The sequence below is a fragment of the Delphinapterus leucas genome, chromosome 19, assembly GCF_059928025.1.
Source record: "Delphinapterus leucas isolate spDelLeu-1000000601 "Yukka" chromosome 19, BTC_Dleu_Yukka2, whole genome shotgun sequence".
Classification (NCBI taxonomy): domain Eukaryota; kingdom Metazoa; phylum Chordata; class Mammalia; order Artiodactyla; family Monodontidae; genus Delphinapterus; species Delphinapterus leucas.
Genome location: NC_143147.1, coordinates 51,691,230 through 51,709,948, shown reverse-complemented (window position 1 = coordinate 51,709,948; position 18,719 = coordinate 51,691,230). Strand labels below are relative to the sequence as shown.

The 18,719-nt window shown below is 40.5% G+C and overlaps 1 protein-coding gene and 1 pseudogene across 9 annotated transcripts in view; one reads left to right on the top strand and one right to left on the bottom strand.

Moving 5' to 3' along the window:
- Window positions 1-18,719, top strand: part of BRCA1 (BRCA1 DNA repair associated) — a 72,070-nt gene that overhangs the window by 33,384 nt on the left and 19,967 nt on the right. For 5 of the 9 annotated variants that reach the window (XM_022557768.3, XM_022557769.3, XM_022557767.2 and 2 more), the window contains 6 exons: window positions 2,642-2,813; window positions 9,335-9,461; window positions 11,109-11,296; window positions 13,254-13,564; window positions 15,868-15,955; window positions 18,581-18,658. In XM_022557768.3, the coding sequence (XP_022413476.2) occupies window positions 2,642-2,813; window positions 9,335-9,461; window positions 11,109-11,296; window positions 13,254-13,564; window positions 15,868-15,955; window positions 18,581-18,658 (964 nt within the window). The remainder of the gene's footprint in view (window positions 1-2,641; window positions 2,814-9,334; window positions 9,462-11,108; window positions 11,297-13,253; window positions 13,565-15,867; window positions 15,956-18,580; window positions 18,659-18,719) is intronic. The other 4 variants (XM_022557770.3, XM_089899976.1, XM_022557766.3 and 1 more) reach the window with 1 other exon arrangement.
- On the bottom strand, window positions 7,306-8,654 carry LOC115803056 (NADH dehydrogenase [ubiquinone] 1 alpha subcomplex subunit 6 pseudogene; annotated as a pseudogene).

The window sequence follows — 18,719 nt, the reverse complement described above, 5'->3', positions numbered from 1 at the left end:
ACTGAGGGGCCATCTGTTCCTGACAGGAGATGTATTATTGGTGGGGACTTCTGAAGGAGATATTCAAGCTGGACCTTAAAAGATGAGAATTTTTTCCAGGTGGAAAGAGAAGAGAGGCAGTAAATCAAGGCAAAGGCACAGAGGTGTGAAATCATGCCCAGGAAACACAAAGTTGTCCCATGTGACTGGAAAACGGGGCATATGTGGTGGTTTTGGGGAGAAATAAGAGATAAGATCAGAGTGTGGAGGCCCTTTTGATTGATTGATTGATTGATTGATTTTGGGCTGAGTTGGGTCTTCGTTGCTGCGCGCGGGCTTTCTCTAGTTGCGGCGAGCGGGGGCTACTCTTCGTTGTGGTGCATGGGCTTCTCATTGCGGTGGCTTCTCTTATTGCAGAGCACAGGCTCTAGGTGTGCAGGCTTCAGTAGTTCTGGCACGCAGGCTTCAGTAGTTGTGGCTCATGGGCTCTAGAGTGCAGGCTCAGTAGTTGTGGCACACGGGCTTACTTGCTCCGCGGCATGTGGGATCTTCCCGGACCAGGGCTCGAACCCATGTCCCCTGCATTGGCAGGCGGATTCTTAACCAGTGCGCCACCAGCAAAGCCCGTGAAGGCCCTTTTGAATGCTGTGCTTAGGAATTTGGAATTTATCATGAGATCAATAACGAGTAATAATTATACAGTATTCAGAAAGTGTTAACTTTTTATATGAGCAGTTGTATACAACTAAGCTCCTAATGGAAAAAAGAGACATGATAACATGGCTTTTAGGGAACTTTAGCTGTATTAAAAGTAGATATCAGAGTAGCACAGTGGAAATAGAAAAGAAAAGTAGGACTAATTCAAGAAACACAAGAATTAGAATCAAGAAAACTTGGTAACCAATTTGGGTTTAGTCTCCCAAATGTATCAGGCCAATTGCCTGCAGGGGAATTTGTCCAAGTTATAAAGTAACTGCTTTGGGAAAACCCAAAGGAAAGTTATGTACCTATAATTCTCCCATTACTTTTCCAATTTTCTAACCTATTTAATGGCCACAGAAGTTAGATGTGATGGTTGTGGCAGTAGTGACTGATAGAGCTCCTTGAAGCTTATCAGGTATCCTGGTTTCATTCCAGATTTACTGAGGTGAGCCCTTGGCTAGGATTTGATCAGTGATGGAACTACTCACAAGACACCACGTGGTGGCAATGGTGCTGCTGTGGACATTGGCAACAAAGCAGTCTCAGGGTAGTAGTGGAAGCCTTAGTGGAGCAGGGAATGCATTTCCCAGTCATAAAAACCTCCTAAAAACTGTGAACTCAGTGTAGCAGAAGAAAGTAGATGGCTTGTTTTTAGTAGAGGGCAAAGTCATTTGCGAGGATCAGAAGAAACAGGGTGAAACAATCTGTTTCCCCAGGGTTTGCTGGCAACCATACATGCTCCTTCTAAAAGTAATGAAGAAATGTATATTTTGGAGAGCTCCTTAATTACGAAGTACTTCGCTTATCAAAAACCTTAGACTTAGCAGATTTCTTTTTCATATGGAGAAATAAACATCAGGAGCCTCATAAGCAAGAGGAGCCCATTATCTTGAATTGAAAACAATAACTGGCCTTACAGGCTTTCTGAGGGCTCCTTCTGCTGGATCCTTCCATATAGCCGGTTCTTCTCTGCAGCGATCTCTAGGTACCCCGTCCCCATCTAGAATGGCAGCACCATTCTAGGGCTGTATCCCCAGTGCCTAACACATAATAGGTGGTCAACAAATAGTTGTTGAATGAATAAATAGATACATTAATGAATTAGCTCTTTGCTTGTTCTGTTAGAAACTAAATGTTCAAAGAATCCCAGAAAAGGAAGTGACCTCACAAGCCAGAGATTAGACATTTTTATATGGACTAACCCAAATCTCTTATGAGTGTCACAATCCCAAATTTTTGAAATGCAGCCTATGGAAGATGTTAACAGAATCATGCTAATTTTAAATACCAAAAGTGTTTTAAGTACCTTATTTTTTCACTCCCTAGCTTTAAAAGAAAATGACCAACTTCAAAAGGACATCACAATAAAACAAGCCTAGTTGGGAGAGTTTGAGGAATTTTTTCTCCCCTTCTAACAGCTTTCTGAAATAATTTCATGGGCATTAACTGCATGAATATGGTCAGATTAACAGGTGCTCAGGGCTTCCCTGGTGGCGCAGTGGTTAAGAATCTGCCTGCCAACGCAGGGGACATGGGTTTGAGCCGTGGTCCAGGAAGATCCCACATACCACAGAGCAACTAAGCCCATGCACCACAATGACTGAGCCTGGGTTCCAGAGCCCGTGTGCCACAACTACTGAGCCCACGTGCCACAACTACTGAAGCCCGCGTGCTTAGAGCCCGTGCTCTGCAATGAGAAGCCCGCTCACCACAAGGAAGAGTAGCCCCTGCTCAACACAACTAAAGAAAGACCACGTGCAGCAACGAAGACCCAACGCAGCCATAGATAAATAAATAGATAAATAAATAAATTTTTAAAAAGGTGCTCAGGCAGAACTTATAATTCCATACAAAGTGATTTCAAGTCCCACGGTAAAATTAATTGGTGTAACATATTCTTGATTTCTGGCAAGTTTCTAAAAGAGTATAACTTTCTTGGTGTCGTTTCTCGTGTCTGCAGCAGAGGGATACCATGCAAGATAACCTGCTAAAGATCCAGCAGGAAATGGCCGAACTGGAAGCTGTGTTAGAGCAGCACGGGAGCCAGCCTTCTCACAGCTCCCCTTCCCTCATAGCCGATTCTTGTGCCTCTGAGGACCTGCTAAATCTGGAACAAAACACATCAGAAAAAGGTTTGTAATATTGGCCAAAGTGTTACCTTAAGCAAAATTCTTCCCTCCCTAAGCCTTTATCTCTTTCTGAAAAGTATGGACCCAGCTCCAACATTTTATGATCTTTGCTCAGCATATATTTGCCAAGTCACTCTGTGGGAAATCTTAGAGCCTTGCTTCTAGTCCCTGCTTACAACTAACTTACCATTCAGAGGGCCCAAGACAGTCAGTAAGCATCGTCATCTGAGTACCCACAGTAAGCAAATGCTATGGGGCACCCACAGGAAGCTGAGTGTCATGGGGCAGATTGGAAATAGGTAACCCCATCATTTTAGAAAGCTTATAAAAAAACCACTCAGACATGTTTCTTATAGCACTGGTGTCAGATCACGAAGCCCTATTTAATCACTTTCTGGTTTATAGAGAGAGACGTCTATATATACTTCAGGAACTGCACCTTGATCCACAGAAAGCCCAGTTATGTGGCAGAGACAGGTGCTTTATAACAACATGATTGTTATCAACAAGACGAGGCATTTGGAGTAACTGGGCAGGTGGAGCTGCTCTGAGCTGACTCCCTATAAGAAGTGAGCACCGAGCTGAGAAATAACCTGGCATAAAGGAAGGAAAGTGAGATGAAAATCTGAGTTTTAACTGGAAAAAGCCTGTGAAAAACAACACATCAGGCAGGGTTTTAAATGGGCAAATACACAGACACACATGAGAGGCTAGGCATAGGCCTGGGTTCCAGGAGAGAGCTGGTGCTTAGGAACTAGCACTCCCAGAGTGCTAGCTACCCAGCTAACCTAGTGTTAAAGTCCCTTCTTCGTTCTCCCTCCCTTCCTCAGGCCTACAGGGGGTCAAAGGGCCTTCCTTTGAGTCTTTCTAGGAACTCTACTCTTAATTATTCAAGAGAGTGGCGTTGGTCCCGGAGTGTGCCTTGTAGTGTTTTTATGTTCAGAGAGAAACAGTAAGTAGCTCATGCATGAGAAGCTAGGAACTCTGTTGCTATGGCAGTGGTTCAAAATGTATTTCCTTAAATGCATTCTTTGTAACTCTCTTCATTTAGTTCATCTCCCAGATAAAGTAGCCCCAAGTCTCACCACCATCACAATTCTTGTTGGTGCTTTCACCACCTCCAATCTAAAAATAGACTAGACTTTCAATTTTAATGCACCAGATATAAAATGTTATTGTCTGGCTTTGAATATATGTGTGAATCTACTATCTCATCTTTGTTGGGGGGGGGGTATTTTTTCCTGAAGATCTGTACACAAAATGTTTCTTTGTGGCTTTTTTTTTTTATAAGTGCTATACTTTTATATATTCTATTTTACTATGGATTTGAAAAACTCTGAAAATTTCTTCTGAATTTCTATATAAAACATTTTTTTTTAATGAAAGAGCCTTTACTCTATCCTTTGTGGTAAACTTATTCATTGGTCTACTTTCTCATGAAATTATAACATCCTCAGAGTTTTGAGGTAGGTGGGTAAATGTTGAGAGGAGGGAGGAGAGGCTTATGAGAATTTCTCCATTTAAAAAAAAAGTGTCCCGGGCTTCCCTGGTGGCGCAGTGGTTGAGAGTCCACCTGCCGATGCAGGGGACACGGGTTCGTGCCCCGGTCCGGGAAGATCCCACATGCCGCGGAGCCTGTGTGTCCGGAGCCTGTGCTCTGCAACGGGAGAGGCCACAACAATGAGAAGCCCGCGTACCGCAAAAAAAACCAAAAAACAAAAAAAAGTGTCCCCTCCCAACTCCACAGAGAGTAGAGTGTCTGCCATGCCCACTTATATTTGCACAACTTGAATATGTTTTTCAAATTGCTCAAATGCTACTCCTCAAGGAGATCACCTATAACCACGGTATTTTTTTTTTTTTTTTTTTTTTTTTTTGCAGTACGTGGGCCTCTCACTGTTGTGGCCTCTCCCGTTGTGGACCACAGGCTCCAGACGCGTAGGCTCAGTGGCCATGGCTCACGGGCCCAGCCGCTCCGCGGCATGTGGGATCTTTCCGGACCGGGGCACAAACCCGTGTCCCCTGTATCAGCAGGCAGACTCTCAACCACTGCGCCACAAGGGAAGCCCAACCACTGTATTTTTTATTGTAATTTTTAAGTCTCTGACTTTTCTAGCCCCACTTTACCCTGTTATACTGTTACATTTTTTCAATAGCCCTTATTAACTTTTTTTTTTTTTTTAATTTATTTTCGGCTGCGTTGGGTCTTTGTTGCTGGGCTCGGGCTTTCTCTAGTTGCAGTGAGCGGAGGCTACTCTTCATTGGGGTGCAGGCTTCACATTGCAATTGCTTCTCTTGTTGCAGAGCACAGGCTGTAGGTGCGCAGGCTTCAGTAGTTGTGGCTCACAGGCTCTAGAGTACAGGCTCAGTAGTTGTGGCACATGGGCTTAGTTGCTCCACAGCTTGTGGGATCTTCCCAGACCAGGGCTTGAACCTGTGTCCCCTGCATTGGCAGGTGGATTCTTAACCACTGTGCCACCAGGGAAGGCCCTTAACTTTTTTTTTTTTTTTTTTGCGGTACGTGGGCCTCTCACTGTCGTGGCCTCTCCCGTTGCGGAGCAACAGGCTCCGGAAGCGCAGGCTCAGCGGCCATGGCTCACGGGCACAGCTGCTCCGTGGCATGTGGGATCTTCCCGGACCGGGGCACGAACCCGTGTCCCCTGCAACGGCAGGCGGGCTCTCAACCACTGCGCCACCAGGGAAGCCCGGCCCTTAACTTTTAACAATATCGAATTTGTTTTGCATGTTGTTTAGAGTTCCTCCTTACCTCCCACTAGAATGTAGGCTCCATCTGGGCAGAGAACCCTTACACCTGAGCCTGGAACACAGTAGGCGCTCAATAAATATTTTAATTCACATGATTAAAACTCTGAAGCCCACTCTAGAGTTACTGAAAGAAAATTTCTGGGTATGGATTCTGGAATTTTGTGGCTTTATTTCTGAAACAATTTGAGCATCTACTTAATAGCAGCTCAAGTTTTGTGCCTTTTTCCCTCTTAAATTGGTGTGAGTCTAACTGAAATTCAAGCAAACTTCTTAATCCTGGGAAAAGGAGTTTTGTTTACCTTCAGCTGTACTAAAATGACTTATTCTTTAAATAAATGTTTTATTTTTGAATAACTCTAGATTTACAGAAAAGCAGCAATGATAGTACAGAGAGTTCCTACAAGAACTCTACCCCTTACCTAGTTTCAGTTTCCCCTAATGTTGTCATCTTACATTACCATGGTAATTTTGTCAGAACGAAGAAACCAACATTGGCACATTACTAGTAATAAGCGAAACTCTAGACTTAATCATATTTCCCCAGTTTTTATTTTTTTATTTATTTTTATTTTATTATTATTTTTATTTATTTTTAGCTATGTTGGGTCTTCGTTTCTGTGCGAGGGCTTTCTCTAGTTGGGGCAAGCGGGGGCCACTCTTCATCGCGGTGCGCAGGCCTCTCACTATCACGGCCTCTCTTGTTGCGGAGCACAGGCTCCAGATGCGCAGGCTCAGTAGTTGTGGCTCACGGGCCTAGTTGTTCCGCGGCATGTGGGATCTTCCCAGACCAGGGCTCGAACCCATGTCCCCCGCATTGGTAGGCAAACTCTCAACCACTGCGCCACCAGGGAAGCCCCAGTTTTTATTTTTTAAGAATCCGTATTCTTAATGATGATGAAAGCTCCTTTTCCAGGATCTTTACATCAGATGTCCTGCCCTCAGCCTAGATCTGCCCTACTGTTTACCTAAGGGTCATTCCCAAGCCTGCATAATATTTTTGTGCAAACGTGTATTCTTACCCATTATGAATGATGTGTACCTCCTTCTGCAGGTAAAGCTATTTCATATCAGGCACTTTGTTTTTATTTTTGTTTTGTTTTTTTCCTCCTGAATTACCTGTCATTCATAAAGCAAACAGCATTTGTAACATCGTAGTCCATTACAGCTGAAATGATTTTCAGACACATCTGAGCTTTTCTGCCCTACAGTACGTTCATTCCTGAAAGCTTATAGTTTATCGTTTCTCAGTATCTCTTTCCTCCTTTTCAATGTCTTTCTCTTTGATTCTTCCCAATACTTTTCAACAATGCTTATTAGCACCTAATAGGCAGTCAGTAAATTTATTAAATGTTTGGTCTGGCCCATATTCCCTACCCATGAAGAATATAACATATTAAGACCCACAGATGAAGGAATGATTTCAGGGGGGACTACAGTACTGTTCCAGTACTTGGGCTCTGGATCACTGCATCTATGAAATAAGGATTAAGGAAAAAGAAGAGCAGAAAAGTTTTTCCCTGTATTTTTTAGGTACTATTGAGTTATTGAGTCCTAACTCAGGTTAGCTTATTTTCTTTGTAGCTTGGGCCCCATTGTAGTGAAAAGAGGAACTTGTATGTTAAATGTCCAGGTGGTGGAATGACTTTTTAATATCTATTTTTGTGTCTGAGGCCTTTCCCTCCCCACCCTTCCGCTTAAAAAAATAAAAAAGCCCTTTCCAATAGTTCATTCTGTCACTTTGCTGTACACCGGAAACTAACAACATTGTAAATCAACTATACTTTAATAAGTTTTTTTTTAATTAAAAAAATAATTAATTCTGTTTGGTGTGATTCCTTAGACATTGCACATTACCTTTTATCAGTGATCACCTTGTATTTAGAGGGGAAATGATGCCTATATTAAAAACTTTACATTCCAGTTGGAAGAAAAACCTGCTGGTTCATGGTTAGACCCTTCTTTGTTTCAGCACCTTACAGTAGCTCCAGGCAGGGTTCTTGTGTTCCTAGAAACTCACAGGTCCAGAAGAGAAGACTATAAAGGAAACTATAAATAATATATTTGAGGATTAGCTCAGGAAATCAATGATTATTTCCCCCCAGGCTACCCAGTGTCTTAAAAAAATAGTTTAATTAATACAGCCCTTTGTTTAAATTTTTCTGCCTTTATTTATGGATTTTCGCTTTTCTAATAAAAGCTCAAAATAAATTATAGTCATCAGTGACTTTGTAATGGATAGAAGACATGTGTAATTTTTAAGTATTTGTTTTTGCTTTTTAAATATTTCTGCCTTTAAACCACTTCCTAGAAAGCAGTGGCACACTAATACATTTAGAGGAATTAATAAATAAAAAGGATGTACTAACGTGCTAGAACTTTGCCTTGGGTCTGTTCTGTGTTTTTTCCTTTCTTGTGCCAGTTCATCATTAGTTCCATGTATTACTTCCAGGTTCCTTATCAGTCGGCACCTTGTTTTTTTGTTTGTATTGGTTTTTCGGTTTATTATTTTCTTAGTAATTGAAAATGTGAAGCAAAATGTCACCTCTTTTTTCTTTCTCATCTGACCCCTCCCTTGTTTCCACACACATGCAAAAACTCAAACCCCCATCCTATACAGTCTTTTTTTTTTTTTATCATATATTGAGTTTATTTGTGCTCTAAAATATTTAAATATCGACATGCACCTTAATATTGAGTGATGTCACGGGTCATGCCCAACGTAGAACTTGGACAGGAAATCCTTTGGCCTTGGTGCTTCTGTTTCATGGAAAAACCGCATGACCTGTGTCTGCTGCTTCCACACTTCGTTTCTTCCAGTTCCATCTTTCCCTTAATGACCAGAAGATCAGCCACCTTGGGGTCTATGACGTGGGCATTCTTCATAAACATTTCTCAGACTTTATCCCGTCCCTGTTTCACAAAGATGTCTAGCTGGAATAAATGCACAGTGTTCGGCACCTCCTGATACCAGGCGCGGTAGAGCTCACGCAGCCTTCGCTTAGCCTTGTTCATGTCCCGATTGAAAATGGGCTTCACCGAGGTGCTGGCTGCAGCAGCAGCCGGGCGGAGGCCACTCATCTTGCTAAAGCCCTATACAGCCTTTGATGTGGAGGCAATAGGGATGGAAAAGGGAGTGTGCTTTGTGCTTTCCAGTACTTTCTCTTCCCTGTTGTCTGAGGTGATTTGAGTATAATTTAGTTTGCTGCAGAGATAAAAATTCATTTCCTATTCTTATGTCCTTATCATTCAGGGCCAAAAAATATAAATATATTATTTTTTCAGCCTTGTCTCAGCTGGGTATCTTTATTTACCCAGTTTTAAAGTGTTCCTTTTATTGTTGTTATTATTTTTTAGTCATTGAGTTCCATTTGGTGCTGTATCACTTGTGTTTATAGAATTCTGTCTGATATACCTGTTTAAAAACCAATCTGATTGGGACTTCCCTGGTGGTGCAGTGGTTAAGAATTCGCCTGCCAATGCAAGGGACATGAGTTCAAGCCCTGGGCCAGGAAGATCCCACATTCCGCGGAGCAATTAGGCCCGGGTGCCACAGCTACCGAGCCTGTGCTGCAACTAGAGAAAGCACAGCAACAAAGACCCAACTCAGCCAAAAATAAATTAATTAATTATTTTTTTAAAAAACCAATTTGATTGTCACAGATTGCTGCTTTTGAAAAAAATTGATATTCTCACCTGAATTATCACCATCAGGACAAAGCAGTAAAGTAGATTTCTTTGTTTTCTCATTCCATTTAAAGCAGTATTAACTTCAGAGAAAAGTAGTGAATATCCTATAAGCCGGAATCCAGAAAGCCTTTCTGCTGACAAGTTTCAAGTATCTCCGGATACTTCCACCAGTAAAAATAAAGAACCAGGAATGGAAAGGTAAGAAGTAATAAATGTCAAGTTTGGTAGCTAAGTAACACCCGTACTTACATTAAACTTTTAGTGTTAATTTTTTTTTCACCATACTTTCTCTAGTTTTTTGTACACAGACATATCTAACCTCTCATTGCCCTAGGACACTTCTTTTGTTTAATTGTATGTAGGCTCTTTGGACCTGTACAAGGCATGAGCTACAACATGAGAAATGCACAGTAGATCTGTCCCTTTTCAAGGTCAGAATAAAATACAGTAAATACAGAACTAAAAGCCTCAGCAGGCCTGGAGGCTGATGGTAGACTTCTCCAAGGCCGCCCTTGCCCTAATTGAAGTTTTTGCCTTCCTAGAAAAAGTTTAGCTATTGATTTACCCCAGTAAATATTCAGAATATCTTCCAGGGATGTTGTTCACATCACTATTGATATAAGACTATGTAACACTTTATAGTTTTAAAAATACTTTATCTACTTCTTCATTTGATCTTTATAAAAACACAGTGAAAGTAAAAGGACAAGTTCTGGACTATTATTCCAAATTGATAGTTCAGGATAGAGTCTCAGAACTGATAGAGTCACACATCTCATGACTCTAGAAAGGAAAAGGAATTCATATTTATTGCGTTTCTACCAAGTGTATGTATATTTTCACTTATCTCTCTGGAAATAGTGACAAGTTGTCAATAATCTAATCACACCATCTTTTCCAAGCATCTTGGATTGGACTGAGGATATATTTTTGAGGCTGTGATAATGGCCTGATGGCTGTGATAGAGAATGAAAAGACTTGACCTCCATAGGCCCTAAACCCATGATTAGAGGTAATGACCTCATTGCTGTGCTTTAACCGATTGAGCTAACCACCTGTTTAATATTCGGATGAAATATTCCTCTTCCTCTTCCCCCACCCCAGTATACCCTATAGAGACTTCTATTAAAAAACCTACACATTGATTGAACTTCCTCTACTAGACTGCTTGAGGAACAGTTCAGGTCTTGCTCATCTTTAATCCGTGGAGCCTAGCTTTAGTGCCTGACTCATACTAAATATCCAATAATTGTTTGAATCCGTTATCTGATCTCTGAGGTCCTTTAAATCTGTTGATAAGTATCGTATTCAGCAAAGTTCTAAACACCTGAAAGGGTAGAGGAATTACTGTGTGCATATGCTCTTCTAACAATATATTATAGCTGGCTTTTATTTTTAGAATGACTTTGGACATTGAAAAGGTAGGAGGTAGGGATGATTCTATGAATTCTGCTAAAATTGGGTAGAAAGAATGAGTGTAGCAATGTCAAAATTAATCAACTTATTTTCATGAGAGAGCTGATTCTCATACATTCATTTGAAATAGTGTATAGAATTTGAGTGAGTGGCAGTGGATAATTTGGTGAAATTTGCTGACATGCTTTTAAATAGCTAGGAGATATACTGCCTCAGGCCAGACCCTAAGGAGAGATGTTATATGTCAGCCCTGACAGGTTGGCAGACATCGTGAATCCAGACTCCTAGCCATCTCTTGTGTTCTCTCTTGCTAGTCATTCCCGATCTCTGACAGTGAGCTCTTTCACTTATGCCTTGGCTGCCTGGGAAGTATGATTAGTCCTTTCACAAGCTACAGTGATGGTTTTCTCCTTTCATCCTTTTTTCTAGGTCTTCCCCTTCTAAATCACAGTTGTCAGATAATAGTTGGTATATGCACAGCCACTCAAGGAGTCTTCAGAACAGAAACTGCCCACCTCAAAAGGAGCTTGAGGTTGTTGATGTGGAGGAGCAACAGCTGACGGAGTCTGAGGCCCAGGATTTAATGGAGCAGTCTTCTTTGCCAAGACAAGATCTAGGTAATATTTTATCTGCTCTGATGGAGAAAACACTTTTATTTTACTCTTAACCTAAAGATATTCTGATGAATCAGCTTTCAAATGTGGTAGTCTATCATGAATGCATCTGTTATACTTAAACCCATTAGAAAAATAGCTTGAATGTTAATCCAAGTTGAACATTATTGCCGCTGTTAATCGGTCTATATTGGTTTAACTCTAACAGTTTTGAGGATGGGAGAGTCTTGGTGCTCTCTAAATATTTTACTTCAACTGTTAGATAAGAGTTCTAGGGCCCTAGGGTAAAGTTTTAGGCTTGTCCTTTATTGAAAAATGAGTCATATCTCTAAAGTAAGCTCTTGTTTTATGAATTAATGAATGTAAATTACTATATATTTTATGCCTTATAAATCACTGTAACCGAATGGTGTGTTTTATGGCTTGTAAGTCAAGGTTTTAATCAGTAAAGCAAGTTTTAAATTAATCCTGAAAAACACATTATCATAAAAGGTGCTCTTAGACAACTAAATGTTTTTGGCCATGTTCACTAGGGTCATTTTAGGAATCTCATACATTCTACTTAGCTGTGCTTACTTGCTGATGGAGTGACATTTTCTAAAATGTTTCAGGGATGGTCTGTTTTTAATTTGGTGATGATATCTGATGATTTATTAAGTGAAAAAGTTAATGATATCATCATGGATGAAGAAACAAAAATCATTTTGATTGTATTTAGTCAACTATTTGTATTTGGTTTTTTTTTTTAAAGTTTCAGTGATATAGGAAGTGCCAAAATATTCACAAGCAGCCCAAAGATTAAAGTATACATTTGAGTATAACTGAATCACTTTGCTGTACACCTGAAACTAACACAACGTTGTAAATCAACTATACTCCAATATAAGATAAAAATTTTTTAAAGAAGTATACATTTGAATCAAAACCATCCCCTAAGAACTAAACTGATAAATGACAGAAATTATAGAAAGCAGGCTTTCTTATAATATTGCATTTAATATCTAAGATGGAAACATATTTCATGTTAAAACTGAAATAGGATAGCATCTGAAAAATCAATGGTATCTTTTTTTAATTTTATTTTTAATTGTGGTAAAAAAACATAAAATTTACCTCAACCATTTTTAAGAGCTCAGTAATGTTAAGTATACTCCCATTATTGTGCAATAGCTCTCTAAAATTTGTTCATTCTGTAAAACTGAAATTCTGTACCCATTAAATAGCAACTCCCCATTTCCCCCTCCCCCTATCCCCTGGGAGTCAGCATTCTACTTTCTAAGAGTTTAGATACTCTAGATAACTCATGTAAGTGGAATTATGCAGTATTTGTCCTTTTGTGACTGACTTTTTTCATATAGCATACTGTCCTCAAGGTTCATCCAAATTGGTAGCTTTTTTAAAACCACTGTGTGTGTAGATAGATATAGATATACACATATCTCACATTTTCTTCATCCATTTATCCAATGACAGACATTTGGGTTGCCTCCACCTCTTGGCTGTTGTGAATAATGCTACAACAAACATGAGTGTGTGCATTTCTCCATTTTATTGTAATTAAATGTAACAGGTGAAGAGTAGTTCATTGGAATGGATGTGGCATAATTTATTTAATCTCATTGTACATTTAGTTTGTTTCTAAAACCTTACTGTTATAAACAATGTTGCAGTGAACATTCCTATGACTACACTTTTACAGACCTCTTTTATGTCCTTAGGATACATTTCTAAAACTAGAATTGTTGACTGCAAGTATAAACACACAAGGCTGTTACTACATAATACCAAATTTCCTTTAGAAAAGTTAAGCTGCTTTGCACATCTACCAACAGTGTTATTAATGTACCCATTTTTCTCTTAACCTAACTTAATCTGTCTTTTTAATTTTTAGCAGAGACTAGATGTTATAATTCAGAATTCACTGTCATATATATTAAATTTCTTTCCTCATTCCTTTCAGAGGGAACCCCTTACCTAGAATCTGGAATCAGCCTCTTCTCTGATGACCCTGAGTCTGATCCCTCTGAAGACAGAGCCCCAGAGCCAGCTCATGTCTGCAGCATGCCACCCTCAGCCTCTGCACTGAAATTACCCCAATTTCAAGTAGTAGAATCTGCCAGGAGTCTGGCTGCAGCTCATGCTACTAATACTGCAGGGTATAATGTGCGGGAAGAAAGTGTGAGCAGGGAGAAGCCAGAGTTGATATCTTCAACACAAAGAGGCAACAAAAGAATTTCTATGGTGGCATCAGGCTTGACCCCAAAAGAATTTGTGAGTGTATCCATATGTATTTTCCTAATGACTGAGCCTTCATTAACATACCGCAATGGCTTTAAATGGGTACTAGCTGTGAATAACCTATAGGAAGAAATCTGGCAAACGAGCTCATTACTATGTAATTTAATTTCCATTACTAATTTCTGAAAACTTATACCTAGATAAAGCTATAGCATGGATTATTTTGTATGTATTTAGTAAAGGAAATAATTATTAAATATTAGCAGAAAGGTTATGGTTTTGACTATAATCCAGAGCTTTTTTATTTTAATTTTCTTTCTATCTAAAAAAGCAAGGAGGTATAGCTCTACTCCCCAGAAGGCATCTTTTCCCCACCTTTGTTCACATCTGAGTGAACTTACCAGCATGATTAACTAAATTTAAACTGGTTCCAAGTACATGGCCAGATAGTGGCATTTCTCCAGTGTTTATTTATCTTTATCCTGGCTTGTGACACTGTTATCCAATAGCTTGCCCTGTCAGTTCTACCCTACAATAACCCATCCCTGTTAGGATTTTGACATGTCCTGCTAGAAACAGGAGTTGTTTTGTGCTGTGGAAAAATACCCATTAAAATATTAAGACCACTGAAACTTTCTTTCTGCTTGGATTGAGCATAGATTTCAGACATCATAGGAAATTTATCTCCCCTTAATTAATCACCATTAATTAATCATTAATTGAGTGAAGAATTTCTTTAAAACCATGATAACACACCAGAGTATCAAACAGATTCAATAGTGGATGCTATTTATTGCACACTGAGAAATGATTCAGTCATTCTTAAGTATCTTTCTTAATATATCCTTCCTGGAATAGAAACCATTTCTCATCCTAGCTTCTCTATAGGTTAGCAGCTCAGCATGACCTCTGTGACCAGATGTGTCCCACTATTAAAAGGGCAAAGTAAGCCTTGTCTGCCCTAGTAGATACAATGAATAAATTCTCATCAATAATGCCAGAATTCTCATCTCACAACCATGTGCCCAGAACAGCTATTTGCTCTAAAAATTCATACCTATGTCTGTTTATACTGCTCTTGATCTTTTGCCAACACATCTAAAATTCCCATTTATTCACTGAAAATTAGCGTTCCTTATTCCTTTGTTTTGTGAGATCAGCTTTTCCGAGAAGGCTAAAATGATCTAATCTTTCTTGCCATGGGCCATCCTGAACTGCAAATGAGACTCTAAGTGGCTTGGGTACATATTGTCTCTAAACAAGCAAAGAAGAAAACTTTTCAGCTCTATTCAGACTTGCCGAAGTGTGGTAAATTTATTATGAAAGCTGCTGACTGTATTACGCATGATTAATTCCGAAGCCCATATTAAGATGATCTTTTCAGCAGTTGCTCTTCTAACTGAACGCTGTTTCAAGGCTGGGATTTCAGCAATTAATCAGTTCAGAATTGCTAATGATCCTGGCAAAGGGCAGTGGCAAAAGTGGGGGGGAGGATGTCATTAGCTTCTCCAGCTTGCCTTTTTCAGTGCCCTGTGGCAGTATGGAGTGAGGCAGCATGAAAGAAAGACAGCCCACCCTCCACTGCAATCTCGTGGGGCACATAAATACTGGCGTGGGTGGTGATGACTAGTAAATGATGGAAATACTGGCGTGGGTGGTGATGGCTCGTAAATGATGGCCCTTGGTAAACAGTTATGTACCAAGCAGTAGCTGCTGATTATGTCAAATGTGTCTATAATGGATCTGGTTAATTTCTTTTACTGCCTATTGATTTTTTATTTGGTCGATAGATAATAGCTAGAAGGCTCTAGATTTCTTTTGGGAAGAATATGAGTCTCTTCCAATCCTTCTCCTTAAGAGGAATTGATAGTTTTTGTACTGACCTTTAGAAGCATCTTGACTTGAACGTTTTAAAACTGTCAGCAGGTTGAATCTTGTTCTTAAGTCACGTATCTGAGCATAACTTTCTGTGTAGGCAAGTTACCTCTCAGCTTATAGAGTGTAGGCTGATAAATCTAAATTATAGTATAGTAGGGTGTCACTCTGCAAAGAAACTGTCTTAGGGAATCAAATGATATCTGTTATTAAAAGGAAAATTAATATTATTTTGAATCCTTGGTTATAATTCCATGTCTGTTAGCACAGACTATTTTAGAGTTTCTTCCTCTGATTTGTACATAATTTTTATTAAATTACTATTTATTTTGAAACTTCATATTAGAATAAAAAGGATGTACCTTTTGTGAGAAAAATGGAGGTTCAAAGCTGGGATAACTAATACTCAAGCTGTGTTCTAGATGTAATTTATTATAATGTGATATTTGATTTGATTTCAGGTGCTTGTGCACAAGTTTGCCAGAAAACATCACATCACTTTAACTAATCTAATTACTGAAGAGACTACTCATGTCATTATGAAAACAGGTACACCAAGAACCTTTACAGAATATGCTGCATCTGTTGCATAAAACTACATGAAGAAATGGGCATGTTTGTTAAGCATAGCACGGGTGACCGTCTGCCAATAGTCAATCAGTTATTGCTTGATGAAAGAAAAATAATAGTTTTGCTATTTCCTGACCCCCTTTTATTTTGTGTTAAGATTGGAGAGTGATGAGCCAGAACGATGAATCACTTCTCCTAGTCCACCCTGCCTGGACTACACTGTGTGAGGGCTTTCTGGGAAGGCAGAGCCCGAGTCCTGGAGGAACAAATGGGGCAAAGAGGGGAATGAGCAGAAGTGAGTCTTCACTCAGAATCTGGGTGGTTGGAAACCCTAGCTAGCTCCATGACCTCACTCCACTCCAACACCTAGTTTGAGTGTGGTTGAGAGTTTTACAGGAAACAAGTCCAGTTATCAGCTCTGAGATAGCCTAGCATATGAAAAAGAAAAAAGTGAAGGGAAAAATTCATTTGTCCTACACCTTCCCCTTTTTAAATCTTAAGTATGACTTGTGTGATGACAAGGGAGACCTCAGAGGCTTTTAGTTGACTGTAAGCTAAATCTGAGTAAACATTTCAGGACTGCTAACAAAGCTCATTCGAAATTGGGCCTTATTGATACAAGCCTAATGTCCAGAGCAAGTGAGGTGATGATCCCGACACCCTACCCCACCCCCACTGGAGCGAACACCTGGAAGGTGTGTGCTCTGTTTTGAGCACCATGCTTTCTTTTCATGCTGGTCCCTGACAACTGGAGAGTGTTTATCCAGAGGTAGATGAAGAGAATGGGGAAAAGGAATTCAAAGCAATGTCATTTGAAGGACAACTGAAGGAATGGGAAGACTTAAGGGAACAAGACAAGTGTCTTGAAATATCTGAAGAGTTGTTATCTGGAGGAGGAGTTAGGTTCACTCATGGGCTCCAGAAAGCAAAGACTGGTGCCTATGGCACACAGAAGATACAGATTGAAGCTCAACTCTTAAAACCTTCCTAACAAAATGGACTCTCTGGTCCTCTCCAGGGTGTTTCTGTTCATACAGCTGAAGGTTCTTGAGCATAGGGTCCAGACTCCTTGGCAGGCACATGCTGCCTTAGAACTTCTAAGAGCTTAGGTTTCTACTGTGTAAAGATCATACTACAGGGTCAGAGGATAATGCTCACAGGAAGCCGATGCCAAAACAAGTTACCATGAACTAAACTGTTTTAGAGATGAATGTCATTAAACTTGAATATATCTTAAGCTATGGGTTTGGATCAAGGCTGCTGATAGGTGAAAAGAAAACTTTAAAATGCAAATTAAATCTAAAGTAGTTCAGTGTTTAAACTCAAGGGCAATACACTTGCTACTTTAAAACTAAAAATGAGCTAAGATTTCTGAGTTTAAAGCATATTATTAAGTCAACCTTCACAACAGTTAAACAAAAAGCCTTAAAAATTGTGAAGAGGGGCTTCCCTGGTGGCGTAGCGGTTGAGAGTCCGCCTGCCAATGCAGGGGACACGGGCTTGTGCCCCGGTCCGGGAAGATCCCACATGCCGCGGAGCGGCTGGGCCCATGAGCCATGGCCGCTGAGCCTGCGCGTCCAGAGCCTGTGCTCCACAATGGGAGAGGCCACGGCAGTGAGAGGCCCGCGTACCGCAAAAAAAAAAAAAAAAAATTGTGGGGCTTGCCTGGTGGCGCAGTGGTTGAGAGTCCGCCTGCCGATGCAGGGGACACGGGTTTGTGCCCCGGTCCGGGAAGTTCCCGCATGCCGCGGAGCGCCTGGGCCCGTGAGCCTATGGCCGCTGAGCCTGCGCATGTGGAGCCTGTGCTCCGCAACGGGAGAGGCCACGACAGTGAGAGGCCCGCGTACCAAAAAAAAAAAAAAAATTGTGAAGAAAGAGAAAAGATTTTTTTAAATTTGTGAAGAATTCGGTTAGGGAGAATGGCTGTTGCTACTACTGGCAGATGGCCTGCTGTGTTTAGGATTTAGTTAAATACATTTCTCCTGTTTAAGTGTTCTTTCCTGAGTTTGCTTAGTCCTTCAAACGGGCCTTTAAAACGCTAAAAAATAAGCAGAAGTGATTCTTCAGCTACTGCTTGCTGAAATACGTTGAAAAGAGAAAAACTATGAAAGTACTATATTTTTCTGCCTTACAAGGGAATTAAGAATTAGGGGTTAGGATTCCCCAAGTAGAAGTTCTGGGGGTGAAAATTCATCATTGACATTTCAAATTTAGGATTTCAACAACACTGTTTTCTTTTCCTTTCACATGTCGTCATCCAGTAAAATAGACCTTGCCCGTCCACGTGTATCAATACTACCGACATGGGTAGTTCCCTGAGCACGCTGACAGACATCTTTAGCTGGCCTTGGCATCTAGAAGATAGGGCAGACACTTCCTGTGGTCTTAACTTCGTATCAGCCTTCTCCAGACTTCCAAAGATCCACACCTGCTGGTTAGAATTAGGGGTGCTTCCAGCCTCTGAGTCTATCCCCAGGGGTGTTGGAATCATCAATCCAGATCGCTCTCAAGTAGCATAAGGAGCGGGGTGCTCTAGCTTCTTTTGGCAGCCCTTCCTGATTTGGTTTTCAACTCCTGATCCTTGGGATGTTTTCCGTTCTGCAGATGCCGAGTTTGTGTGTGAACGGACACTGAAATATTTCCTGGGGATCGCAGGAGGAAAATGGGTAGTTAGCTATTTCTGTAAGTACCATGTAATTTCTCCCCTCCTCCCTTTAACACCTCAGAATTGCATTTTGACACC